The sequence below is a fragment of the Odocoileus virginianus genome, chromosome 6 (genome assembly GCF_023699985.2).
Source record: "Odocoileus virginianus isolate 20LAN1187 ecotype Illinois chromosome 6, Ovbor_1.2, whole genome shotgun sequence".
NCBI classification, from domain to species: Eukaryota; Metazoa; Chordata; class Mammalia; order Artiodactyla; family Cervidae; genus Odocoileus; species Odocoileus virginianus.
The window spans coordinates 44,337,918-44,352,429 of NC_069679.1; the positions used below are offsets into that span (position 1 = coordinate 44,337,918).

General features: G+C 35.2%; 1 protein-coding gene across 3 annotated transcripts in view; it reads right to left on the minus strand.

Annotated features, from left to right (window-relative positions):
- The window catches only part of UNC13C (unc-13 homolog C), a 655,668-nt gene that overhangs the window by 90,875 nt on the left and 550,281 nt on the right, over positions 1 to 14,512 (minus strand). For all 3 annotated transcript variants that reach the window (XM_070469257.1, XM_070469256.1, XM_070469255.1), the window contains 2 exons: positions 14,084 to 14,161; positions 34 to 122 (listed from right to left, as the gene is read on the minus strand). In XM_070469257.1, the coding sequence (XP_070325358.1) occupies positions 34 to 122; positions 14,084 to 14,161 (167 nt within the window). The remainder of the gene's footprint in view (positions 1 to 33; positions 123 to 14,083; positions 14,162 to 14,512) is intronic.

Sequence of the window (14,512 nt, forward strand, 5' to 3'; positions counted from 1 at the left end):
TACATTTGAATAGTAATTACTTAGGCCACTTACCTTTCACCGTAAGTGACACTGAGCTCATCCAGAACCCCACTGAGTTTAACCTGAAGTTCTTTTAGAACAGTACTAGCTTCAGGATCTAACTGCAAGGAGATCATAAACAATATTACTTTGGAGTTCTGAGAAAGCGTAGTTTTTATTTTTTGAAGCATGAAGTTATTTTTGCTTATTGTAAAGGTAAACTTCAAACAACATGGCATACATATCCTTTTTTCTTTACTTCTTTAATCTTTGAAATCAAATGCAAAATTTAGAAAATTCTAATTAAATTAAAAGTTTTACTATGAAAAAAAATTGATTAAAACGCATAGCATGCATACAAAAAAGAGCTATAGAGCAAAGCCTTTGTTGGTTATAGCAGTGGGATGCAAGGCATGACAAAATATATTACAGAACATGATAATTTCATGACTTAGAAAACTGGTCATATGTTAGCTGAACATGTGTGTTGCTTGAAAACATTTTCATCTGTAATATCCCTGTAAATAAATAGAACCAGTGAAAATTTTTTAAATTGCTAAAAATTAATTTTTGTACATTATGTTGTGCCTTAGTTGAAGGAGTTTTCATATTTTTCCAAGTACAGAATTAGAAGTAATAAACAATTATCCTATTGCTTCAGTGTGTTTCTGTATAAGTGATAGGCCGAACTTTTCTTCCTAGATGCCAATTTTTAACTCAGAATTCAAGATTCAAGTTTCCCATTTAATTTTATATATATATTTTTAAAGTTTTTCTTTTGTGTGGGGTGGGGGTAAAAAATAATTAAATCAAGATGACATATTATGCTTATTCTTACAATGTAAAAGCCAAATTCTTTTTATCTGATTTCAGTTCTAAAATAATATTAATCAATATTAGAAAATAACTTACACTATAAGTAAACACAAACAAAACACCAAACTGTTAATGTGGCATAATTTTTTATAATTAAAGTGATGGATGAACACAAACTTTACTAGCATTTTAGAAAATTTTATCCTTTTTTAATTATATTTTTGCAAGCTAGTTGTCAAAATATAATGACATATAACATGTATTGTATCTAGCTGATAGAAATTCATGTAAAGGGAAACCTAGAATATTCTTTGAAATTTAAACCAATCTTCATTTGAGTCTTCAGAAATTCAGTTTCCTACCGTTAGTACCTATAGTTCTTGCTCAAGTTGGTCTATCGCTGAGGAGAGGAGCTTAGGATAAAGACAACCTTGGGAAGTAGGGCAAATGAAAGAAGGACTGACTTACTATAAATAAGAGAACCTAAGAACACCAAATACATGTATGACACAAATCAATTTAAACTCCTGGAAGCTAACCCAGGATCAAAAATTGTCCCTAATAGAATACACTGATCATAAATCCTACAGTCCTCCAAGAAACTTTTCTAACACTAAGAAGTTATTAGGAAGAAGTATTATCTATATGCCTCAGCAGCTGCATTGCTCTATGTTATACTTACATGACTAAAAAAAAAAATAGAAACCAAATATTCCATTTAAAATCTGATACTTTACTGGTTATATCGAACCAATCCTTAATGTCAATTTTCACTTAAATCTAGGTGATTTTAGCATTAGTTAGTCTCTGCCCCTAAGTCAATGCTGTTCTTCTGGTCTATATCATTTCCTGCCTCTATCATTAGAGATTATCCACACATGCATAAGTAAGCTTAACACATACAGATTTCTTTAGAAGTTGGAAACTTACAATAAATAACCCTAAGCCTCATACTTTGGGAGTTCCATTCAGCTATAACCAGTAGCAAGGCAGTAATTCATAAAAAAATAGATATTGCCTATTTTTAAAAAGCTCTGACATTGATATGCATTTAAACACAATTAGTGTAGCAAACTGTATCTCCCAACCCTTAACCAAGAAAACATATGTGGATTGTTCACCCCAATCCTAGGAACAATGAAAGCTGATTATATTTTTGAATCATGTGTTTTTGCTATTATCCTATCAGTTTTAACCTAACTTCACTTGGATAAAAATGTTCACCAACAGAAAATGAGAGAAGACCTCCCAAAGAATTTTCTCCAGGTCCCCTACTCCTTGGTTAACCTTGCTGGGGGGATAGGTGGTTGTTCTGCCCTTCCCCACAGAACTGCCACCTTCAACAGCATGGGTTTCTTCAGGAAATTGGGCTGCTTCTTTTTTAAAGTGTATATTTTGTTCCCATATTAGTTTGATATACACTTTGAGTTACCTTATTCACCTGTTAATATAATGACTTTAAAGTCATACAAAAATGGTTAAATAGTTCAGTTGGGTGAAATTATCCTATTTTCCTATGAATCATTTTAGTCTATCTTAGGTATTTGGGGAGTGGAAATTTCCTATCAAATAATTGGTTATTACTTGAAAATCTGAAACTGTCAAACTATAGCAATTTAAACATTGGCTGACAGTTTTCATTTCCTGAGAGAAGCATGAGTTTTTAAGTGGGTGAAGCCAGAATGCTTCTGTCATATAAACAGGAAAAAAAAAAGAAAAAGTTTGGTTTTAGTTTTTTGATATTTATTTAAAGCACACCAGTAAACCACTAACTACAAACAGTAATTTTGAGGCCAATATGTAAATTGGAGATCTTTTGTAATAATAATGGGCATAAATATCATACTCATCTAATTATAAAACAATCTTTTTGGCCAGCAAATTTACCATTTCTTGAGTTTTTCTGCATTTGTTTGTGTCTGAATTGAGAAAATTTTCCTTACTCCTACAAACTCTCTAAATTTTACAAGAAATAATAATTTCTTATATATATTTATTTATTATATATTGATTATTTATTGCCTAAATTCCCCATAGCATATTTTACAAATTACTGGCCACTTTGGAAAGATAAAAAGCTACCTAACTTTTTTTTTTAAATAAATGCTTAAAACTTAACCTAGTTCCATAAGGAATATAACATCAAAAAATAATTTGCACATTTTTATATTGCCATTTAGAATTATTAAAATCAAAAAGAAAAACAAAAAAAAATAAATTTCAAGCATTCAAAAGCCACAGTTAAAATTTTTTTAAATTAGAAACTGTATTAGCATGTGTACATGAACACCTTGGCTGGCAATGAAATAAAGTATTAAGTGACTCCATATAAAGAGGAACATACTCCATGAAAATTTAAGAATACTGGGTCAAAATCTGAATTTATAGTACAACTTTCACAACAGATTTTATCCACACTTTGAAAAGTTGGGGAATTCCAAAATTTAGGCTGGATAAAGTGTGGTTTTGTTTTCACACCACTGAGATTATTTATAGCATTGAGCTGTGGTGATATTAATGACTTCTCTGGAAGACATAGCTAGTAGGCAAAGTTATCTTTGAAGTTCTTTGTCCTCAAGTCTCACTTTCACTTTTCTTTAAAAGACAATTTGCTTACACCTTCTTTTGCAAATCTGACCCCATGTGTCACTAACCCCAGGCAGTTAGTGACTTTTTTTTTTGCACTAATTGTGTTCTGCATTATCACTGTCTATACAACATTCCCCTTTAACTGTTCTATAAATCTCTCTCTTCCACTAAACTCTACCTGACTTAACTTGCTCTTCTGGGTATCCATCCCTGGAAGCCTAAGAATTTACTGGTCTTTATTTTTACCATATCAAAGAGTCATTAGTCTTCAAAGGTAACTGTGATATGCAGAGTGCTCCTTCTTAGATTGATGCTTTGCACTGACTTATTAACAGAATACTTCTGCATTTGAAATCTTTCGTTCCTTAGCAACCACATGTTCTAGAGCTACCAAGTTAGTCCTAAATTCAAGTGTTTGAGTCACTGCCAGACCATGCCAGATTATATCCTGATATTTTCTTGGTTCCAAAAATATGGTTACCATATCCCCACTAGATTTTCTTTTTACAGCACTGTATGTTATTTCAACCTCTTGTAACAGTAATTGTTGAACCAACCATTAAGTTCTTACTAAAGGTACAACCAGTGGGTTGGAAAGTTGAATTTAAATTCTTTAGATAGTTCAGTACAAACTACTGAAAAATAAAGGCTTCCTGTAAAGAAGCTAAGGGTCTTTAGTGGAAATTTTATTCCTTTTCCACAGTGTTTATTACTCTGTCATTTCCTTTCTCTTTCCTACAAGCTGCTAAACTGCCCTTTCTTATGTTCAGCTCATCAGCATTAGGGTTCTGTTATTTGCTCATTGAAAGAAATGTAGATTAGGAAGGTCCCCTGGCCCTTATCTTTACAGTGTTCAAAATCTGGTCATTAGTCTTGTGGGTGTCACACCCTTGTCAAGATTTTTTGCAGAAAATCCTTCAGTAAATGTGAACTTCACCATTATTTCTATAAAAAAAAAAGGAAATGTAGAATGTTATTCAACTTGAGTTCCTTTTTTTGCATTTTGTTTCCATCAAATATCCTGGTCTATTTTCAGTTTTTCCATTATTATTTTTATTATTCCAATGTATAAATCATACTTAAATAGCATTTATATTAACATAAAAGGTAAACAAATTATAAAAGAAAAGCCCAACTTATTTGTAACTACTTTCTCATTGACATCTAGCTAGTATCTTTTTCTTTTCTTGACCTTCAAACTGCACAACATAAGTGTAAAATTAACTCTCTTTTTATCTCTTAAATATTTATTAATCCTTTATAGTGTGGTTTGGCTCTGGATACGCCACTGAAATATTCACATATCACCAATGATCTCTTACTTGCTAAGACCAGTGACTTTATTTATCCTACTCAAACTACATTCACACTGTTGTTTACTCTCTTTCAACCTCTTTATTTCCTTGTTTCTCCAGAGACTACCTTCTCCTAGATTTCCTATTTTTCTGCCTATTTGCCTATCTCTTTGATTGACTTCACTTCTTCTGTATATTCATTATATATTAATGTCTTCAATTTTTCCTTCCCAGTCCTCTTTTTTCCACTCTATTCCCTTTTTGAGCCATCACATTTATGCCTATGGTTTCAACTCCCATCTCTATGCTAATGATCTCCAAACCATCACCAACAGCTGTAACAGGATGCCTGAGTATATTCTCTCCTGTTAACCTTTTCCACTTTGATGACTTCAAGCTCAACCTATCAAAAAGAGAACTTGCTACTTGCCCAACCTTAGTTTCTCTTCTCATTGCCTCTGATTTGATTGATAGCATGCAATTGTTTAAGGCAGAATTCTGAGAGCCATCTTGACTCGCCTCTGCTTTCTTCCTTCCATATTTACTTGAATATCAAATATGGCTGATAATGTTTATGAAATGTTTTCTCCACTTGCCCTATCATCCTCATTTTCTGATGCAGAATTTTTCTCATCCAAGCTATGTTGCAATCATCTCCAGGTTGTATTTGCTGTTTTCTCACTTCTATTCCATCCTCCTAACTGTTCCTAGAGTTGTTTTAATAAAGCCAAAATCTGATCATGGCATCTGCTGACCCCTCTATTGACTTTCAACCAGGCAAGTGCTTCAAGGAATTTCTTACAGCCTTATCTGGACTCTTCCTATTTATTTTATTTTGAAAATATCACTTTTCTCCAGTCCTTCTACTTGACCAGAATTTATCCATCCTAAACTACCTAGGTCAACTGAAAATAGATGATTGAGAAATCAGTGAAAATTCCATAGTGAATTCAGCAGGAAATGACTCTCCTTGAAATGCTCTAAATCACTTTCTAGAGCTATAGCATTCGGCATGGATACTATGGTATGTTGTCAGAAATAAAGAACACATGGTTCTCTCCATTGCAAAAAAAAAAATTATGCCCTAGATCTACCACTGCAACTCTGTCTTTACTTTCTTTTTTTATTCCTCATATGAGAGAACCTCCCCAAGAACTTACAAGATTGTTTTCAGAAATAGACTATGACATTTTTGTGCCATTCAGATGTGAATGAACTGTTATGCTAGAGGTATCAATTATATAAATCATGCTCCTAACTTCTTGCTTTCAAAAAGTGGAAGAACAGCAGTAGCTGTCTCACATCCTAATTAAGGAGAGTATGCAGTAAACCAACTGTCACTGTGTTTCAAACCAACTAAATATCTTTGAGATATGTTAAGTTAGGTTCTTCAGACTAGACAACTGAAGGGAAAAAATGCCTCATCTTGTATAGTTCATTCAATATAGTTTTGAGTTAATGAAATATGGCAAATTGATATTTTTTTCTATTTCTATTTCTCTGAACTTTTAAAAATACCTTCAAGCCTTATATGAGAGACATCACATTCTTTTCTTTAAAACTTTTTTTTTTCTTCTTTTCACCTATGATACCTTATACTCTATGGGTTGCTAACAAGGTTCTTTTCCTTATAATTACAGATTGTTAGACTAGAATGAACCTCAGAAATTCTATAGTCCAATTATTTCTTTCTTACGGATGGGGATAATCAAGGTCTAGATGATGTGTCATTCACTTGACACATTTGGAGGCCACAGGAGGATGAAAAAGCAATCTAAGAAACCATATTCTTTTAAGAAATTCTCTGACTGAGGTCATTAAAAAGACAAGCAAGCACAATAACCTGACTGAGAAGGAATATGGGCTTATTAGCTCTACCTGTTGGCTGACAATGAATCAGGACAGAGGAGGGATGTCAGGAATAGAAGAAATGAGACACAAACTTTACATTCAGATTTTTTTTCTGCAAACACTCTTTGCCCTGTCTCACTCCGTCTTTGCTTTTCAGTTGCTCACATTACTGAATCTCGCCACTCTTCAGCAGTGTGAACAGAGGCTGTTCAATCAACTGAACTGAGGACCTGTCCGAGTCAGCAGAATGCCTTCAGTGAGCCATCTGCATGAGGTGCCTGACAGCCACTCTGCCAAGCAGAAGGACAATTGGCTGGATTAGAGAAGTAAAGTTTTACTAAGTTTCTGCATTGATGTATGGCTCGTTGATGCAGTCATAAATTGCAAGGGATCCACAATAGGACAATAAAATAGGTCTATTATAGAAAATGGCAGTTAAAGTAGAACTCTGTTTCTCTCCCTTCTGGCTATGGCTTGCATTCTCTCCCCTGAAGTTTTCTTAAAGTTCAGAGGAAGTTTAGTTAAAAAGATGCTCAGTGGCATGGGGGTGACCCTGTGCTGTCTGGAGAATGAGCTGGGAAATGAGGTTAACAAGAAGAACCTGCTTGGGTGTGGATTTTATTTTGACATGGATCTTCCACCCAGAAGCCTCTCAGCCTCCAAGGGAGCACCTTTCCTTAATATTGCCAGCTTAGCAGTTAGCTGAACTTTATGTAGTAGTAGTGCTAGAATCAATCATATTTATTAAATCGCCTCAAGTGATTTGCCCTTTTGGCCCTCATCATTCTCTTAGTTTTCTATTAATTCTAATTTAGTAACTGTAATTGCAGAGTGGTTAGGAGGAGAAAGAAACCAGGTAGTATCTTCAGGCTGCCAAAATAAAGGGCCAGCACTTAAAATTCAAGTTTTCTATTCTTGAAGCTAGACATACCTGCTTTTTACTGAATTCAGCCAAATACATCTCACCTTTGAGTTTTATTTACACAATAACAAGCTAGTTTGAGTTGATTCTTTGAATTACTGTGGGATAAGATGTAACATGAAATTAAAAGACACTCCTTGGAAGGAAAGTTATGACCAACCTAGATAGCATATTAAAAAGCAGAGACATTACTTTGCCAACAAAGGTCTGTCTGGTCAAGGCTATGGTTTTTTCAGTGGTCATGTATGGATGTGAGAGTTGGACTGTGAAGAAAACTGAGCGCCAAAAAATTGATGCTTTTGAACTATGGTGTTGGCTAAAACTCTTGAGAGTCCCTTGGACTGCAAGGAGATCCAACCAGTCCATCCTAAAGGAGATCAGTCCTGGGTGTTCATTGGAAGAACTGACGCTGAAGCTGAAACTCCAGTACTTTGGCCACCTCATGCGAAGAGTTGATTCATTGGAAAAGACCCTGATGCTGGGAGGGATTGGGGGCAGGAGGAGAAGGGGACGACAGAGGATGAGATGGCTGGATGGCATCACCAACTCGATGGGCATGAGTTTGAGCAAACTCCGGGAGTTTGTGATGGACAGGGAGGGCTGGAGTGCTGCGATTCATGGTGTCGCAGAGTCAGACAGGACTGAGCTGAACTGAAGATGTAACAATTACAACTCTCCTTTGAAACATGTATTTGCAAGTTTAGAAACGGGGATTCCCCTGATAAACCTTATCTTTTTAATTGTTCTGACTTCCCTAATAAATTCAACGTTTTCTGAGGGTGGGAGTCTACATTTTATTAATTATTGTTACCTCTATAGTCTAGTAAAAATATACAGCTCATAATAGGTGTTCAGCAAATCAATAATTTGATGAATGAATTAATCAAGGAGTACATTCTTCTTCATGTTCAGCAAGCTCTTATCTCTGTTTTTCTTGAGGCAGTCAGCCCCAAGGGTAAGAGGTACTTAAAGTGGTTCAGGCAGAACAGGAGGCATTTGTCTTCTAAGAATCCCTTTCACTGAGCCCAACAGGGAGCTCTGCTCTGACTGTTGTTTTATAAGGACTCACTCCTTCTTAGAAGATCCTGGACAGCAAGAGCAGTTATTTAAATATCTTTATTTCCTATCTCAACTCCTGTCATCCTACAGAAAACAGACACCAGTAGACACTTCAATTACATGGGATGAACTTGGCAAATTTGCTTTATGAAATAACTTGGAACTAACAGGAAGACATAATATGACTAGTTAAAATTGACTACTTTATTATCTAATGACATCTAGTACCTACTTCGATAATTTTATTTTCTAATTTATTTTGTACTTCTGGAAAAGAGAAATCATGGATGGCTTCTCATTTAACGTATTAACTAGGGCATTATATCTGTTTACATTGAGAAAGGGTGAGACAAGATCAGAAACCTGAACATAAATTTTTTAGCCTCTTTACAACTATAACACCTCCTTTAATAAAATTATATATAAAATGTAAGCACAGAAGTCCAGAGTTTTTAAAATGCTGGATATTTGTATAAGACTGCAAATTAGTCACCTATATTTTGAGATTATTATATTCCTTAATCCAAATACTTCACTGCCTACTGCATGCTGTATCAAGATCTGTTCAAATACACTGAGTCCAACGTGTTCTCAAAACTCAAAATATTTTAAGTAGGTGGGTTAGGAGTCAGGCACAGATAAGGCATAAGGGTATTCTGAGCCCCTTCCTAAGTACCTGGTAGCTATCCTAAAAGCAAAGAGCATTAATTCTTAAAATGTGGTCTCCTAACCAGAGACCATCACATGGGAATCTGTTAGAAATATAAGTCACGCGGCCCAACTCCAGAACTACTGAGTTGAATAGTTCAGCAATGTGTGTTATAATTAGCTCTCTGGGCAGTTCTCATACCTGCTAATGTTCAAAAACTACTGGCACGAAGTATTATTTCCCTTAAAGCCATGGTCTTCAACCCCTGCAGCCCAGAAAGTATGAAAGAACTTGGCCAATTGAAATAGAACAGAAATCAATTTCTATCCTCTCTGATCAGAGGTTGCTTAGCTGAAGGCTGCATCTGTATGGCTAGTAAGTTTTACAATGAATTTCAATCACCTACATGTGTTCACTTTTAGACAGATTCAGTTTCTAACTGACACATCGAATTCATCATTAAAAAATGAAGAGCAATATAGTTTGCATCTCTGCAACAAAAGATAATTAAGTTGCTCATTAAAATATGTACAGTTTTAGGATAGGTGGATTATGTTCCTGATTCCAAGCCCTGTTCAGGAAAGTTTAACAAGGTAAGATGAGTCAAGAGATTTAATCCTTCCGAGACATATCAATAACAATAATGTTGCTGTAACACCTATTTGGTCTGCTCTGTGGTCAGCAGAATGAGAGAATTTAGCTAAGTAAATACCTGCCCTCCATTTCTCCTAAATGTATTAATAATGGCTAACTTCTAGAATTTGAAGTATAGTTAATAGGATAGCAGGCCTATGAATAATTATAGATTCTACTATTCAATATTATTTTATCATCGCAATATTGTGAAGGAGTAATGCACCCTCTGCTTACACAGCATGGTCATAATTCTTCTAAACCAATTACCAAAATGCAAGTTAATAACCAATACCTCATAACTTTCTGGAAAGAAATTAAATTTGGGATTATCTGATTTTCTTTTTCATGTACTTGTGCAAATTAGATTGCAGATCAAGCAACTGCAACTAAGTCCCTTCTGTAGACTGTTAGCAATATGTTTTCACGAAAAATTGAATATAGGACTAAGTATTTATTTGCAATTGATATACGCTGAGTTATACTCATGACAAAATTAAGCTATTAAAATGATATATACAAAAATATATCTGTTTTATTTTTGAGCTATTTGAACTATTATAGAAAGAAAGCCCCAGAAAGATAAAACAATTGTTAATGGCTACATGAAAATTATCACCTGGCATTCTGATGATTGTTTTGCTGTTAGTGTTACACAGGGACAAGTAATATCATATGGGAATTGTGGCGTAAATGATTTAACTTCTAGCTCAAATCAGTCCCTACCACAGTTTGGTTATTTTATCTGTTTTACTATAGTGATTCATAAGACTATATGAACATAAAAGACCACCTGGGATGCACTTAAAAAAAAAAAAAAAGACTCTGGGCCTCATTCCTAAAGGATATGTTTGCTTCATAGTTTATATGAATTTTTAAAATTCCTATTTTCTAGAGTAATCAGAGAGTCATCAAGTCAAAACATGCTCTCTTAATTTGTATGCAGACTATAAGAGACTATAAGAGCAGAAATTTAGTAGTTGCTCTTCTGTTTTGATTCTTTTTTCTAAATAGGGCATTGAAAAAGAATGTGCTTACAGGACCCACAGGCTACTGCAGGACTGCTCAAGTGGCTGTATTTGGAGTTAGTGTCAACAGCATGACCCCCAAGACTGTCACAGCATTAGGCAATGTTTCCATCTTGGACTCCACGCAGAGAGTGAATTTAAAAAAAAAAGAAGTTTTAAACACTCTTTCTGTTTCCAGGGGGAAAAGAGACTGACCCTGCAAAGAAAGAGTAACTGCCCCAACAGTGGTTGGGTCAAAATGACAGAGAGCTACAGCGTCATGCAAGCAGGCCTGCAAGTGGCCGGCACTTTACAGGTGGTCCAAGGGGCCAGCCGCGCTATTGTCAGAAGCCAACTAAAGGACACGCGGCATCAACAACTATTTTGAGCAAAATGCACAAGCAATCATTTGCTAATTAGTTTTCTGTAGCAAGAAGTGCACAGCCTAGTACAGATGGTGGGGCACAGAGTAACAAGAAACTCCTAGAAGAAGGATAAAATCTAGTTGAGAAAGTTTTCCTTAGCAAATAGTCGAGGTTTTATAACCAGTCCCACTGTGAGGAAACAACTGGGAACTGGCAATAGTACAAACACACTGTCTTCTCATTAAAGGCCACCAAATATGCCTATATTAAGTGCTGTGTCTACTCTGAGTATCAAAAAGCAAATTTGTTTTTGTCAATAAAATCCTTTTTCATCTTTATGAAAGACTCAAGTTAAGGAACCATTTAAATATTGCCATGTAGAAAACTAGAATGAAAGGACTCTTATTATTTTGAGGTTCTGGAGGCTCACTGTAGCAATCAGCAACTCTAACATCATTCTAACATCTAACAAGTATTAAGGTAGATACTTTCTCTCTGGGAAGCTGCCTGTTACGCTCAGACTTGGGTTCAAGTCAAGCTTCTTCCTCACATGTCCTCAACCCATACACAAAGCTGGCATGGCCTGCCTAAAGATTTTTCTTGGCAGCACAAGATGAAAATAGAAAAGAAAAACAGAAAAGAAACTTCATAGAAAGGGAGACAGAAGAACACAGAAAGAGGGTAGAGAGGGGGAGGGAAGGGAGAAAAAATATTTAAATTAGGAAAAGAAAGGAGCTAGGGTCAATGCTGTCCCTCTAACAAATTCCATTTTTAGGAGCTAGACATTCATTTAATTTGTTTAATTGATTTTCGCTTGAAATTTTGCATGAGGAGTTTAACAACTGGCATTGCAAGAGTTATAAAGGGAGAAGGCACCCAGCTCAGCTCATCTTCCATCGTTTTCTCCAATATAGCTCTGTGATATAGTCACAGATCTGCAACTCAATTTATCACACGAAAACCTGTACATTTCAAATGGGCAATTTTATCTGAAACAAGCAGTCAATTTTGGTTGGTGAACAAACCGCCCCGCAGCTTTTTTGGTTAGCAGGTGGCTTGGCCCACACAGTTTCCTTTAAATACAGGCATAATTTGTCTGGTTAACATTCAGCTCAGCAGTATATCTCTCACAGAGTTCAACCACAAAATAGTAATGCTATAGTAGCAGTATTAGGAGAAATTTCTGGAAATGTGGCATTTCAAATATAACTCTATCCTCAAATGATTTGTGGTCTTTAAAATTCACTAAAGCAAGAGAGAATTTCCCACACACACAAAAAATCAGTATTTTCTTCACTACTTTTCAAAACAGTAAGTGGACTTAAAGTCTGAATATAAAACATCACTAAATTGAAAAGGGAATCTCCAGCTATGAGCCCCAAGTGCTCACCTGATTCAGCAAAAGAATTTTAAAAATGAGATTGATGCCCTCAAATCAGGCAAAAACCATTACCACACTTTGGGGAATGAAGCCTTATTTTATATAAACTAGACTGAGACAGCAGTGGCAGCATAGCTCAGAAAAGTTCATTTTTGAAGTTTTGTACCTTCATCCATGTATCCTGGCGCTTCTTATTTGTAGAATGCTAAATAGTTCATTTCTCTAAAGACTGAGGCTCGAGAATAATGAAAAAGACATTGGGGTGAAAATGTATACATGTCTTTACGGGATTAAAACAAACATCATGTGTGAAGTGGGGGCAGTTGAATAAATTGGGAGATTGGGATGGACATATACACACTACTGATACTCTGTATAAAATAGATAACTAATGAGAGCCTACAATATAACTTCACTCAGTGCTCTGCGGTGACCTAAATGGGAAAGAATTCCATAAAAGAGGTTATATATGTATAGGTATAGCCGATCACTTTGCTGGATAGCACAAGCTAACACAACATCATAAAGCAACTCTACTCCAATTAAAAAAAAAAAAAAGCATCTTCAGCCTATCAATTTAGAAATGAATGAGACCTTGGCTTTGAAATCAAACCTAGCTTTATATACATCTCACGCACTTACCACAATAATTAGGAACCATGTAAATAAAACTATAAACAAAAATATCCCCTCATCCTAGCCGCCCTTGGGATTGATTTACAGAGTAGGTGGTGGGACAGTGACAGCTGCTTGACCTTCCCTTGCGGCACCGTCTCTAGTCCTCAAGCCCCCAGATGTTCATGTTGGTTTGTGAAATACAAGACTGCGGCAGCTCAGCTAATATTTCACGGTCTGCCTGATCCAAACAAGCAAATGAGAACAAGTAGGAAGTGCAATGGTCTTTGGATTTGGAGGGGAAACAGCCAGGTAAAGGATAAGATGCTTACTATCACAAACCTCATAAAAGAATCTTTCTCCTTCCTTCTTCTGCTCATGGAATTGCAGGTCAGAGATGTTAGACAAAGACACAACACATTACAGACACAATACACAACACAGTTTTGGCAGAGATTTTTGAGATGCGAAAAATAAACCAGCGATACATCAAAAACCACTAGTGCTGCAAAGCACACTGCAGAAGAAAGTCAGTATTAAGTTGACATTGAACAGAACAGTAAAAGGCATCTGCAATGGTGGAACTTTACAGATCATTAGCATATACATAAATACATTTATTGTGCATATATGACTAAAATATATATACACACATACACTACAAAATGTTATTGACCCATCTTCCTTCTCCTAGTCACACTTCTGATGTATTTACTGAATTATTCTGTTGTGGATAATGATCACTTTAGCTGTTAATAGTATTTTAGATTGTTAGCATTTCCTGTTCTGTAGTGAACCCATGTAAAAACTTGATTATGTCACTTTCTGTAGCAAAGAAATATATGCTGCTAATGATCTCTAAGGAGATATTTAGCAACTGTAGGCATACAAATATACTTACCTCTTTTCCTCCCATGGATTCAAACATTTTTTCCAGCTGAACCCGCAATTGTTGAATATTGTTCATCAATATACAGGGCTTTAAATAAAACAAGCAAAACAAGAAATTCATTAAATTACTGAATGGGTTGGCCTTCAATGTAATAATCTATAGCTATCACTGAAATCCTATTCTATTTGGCAAATAGAACAATTATGCCACTTTAAGATTGTACTTTTTAAATAGTTAATCATAGAAGAGGGAATATATAGCCACTTTGGGCAATGGAATTTAATATTGTACTTAGTAAACCATTGGAGACTTATTACTAGAATTGATTTACTCTTAGCAATGTAGCATTTTATACTTCAAAATTAACCAAATTCATATTTTTTAAAAAGATTTACTTTAAGAAAAACAAACTAGTTTAAACTATCCTGTTGTTTCATT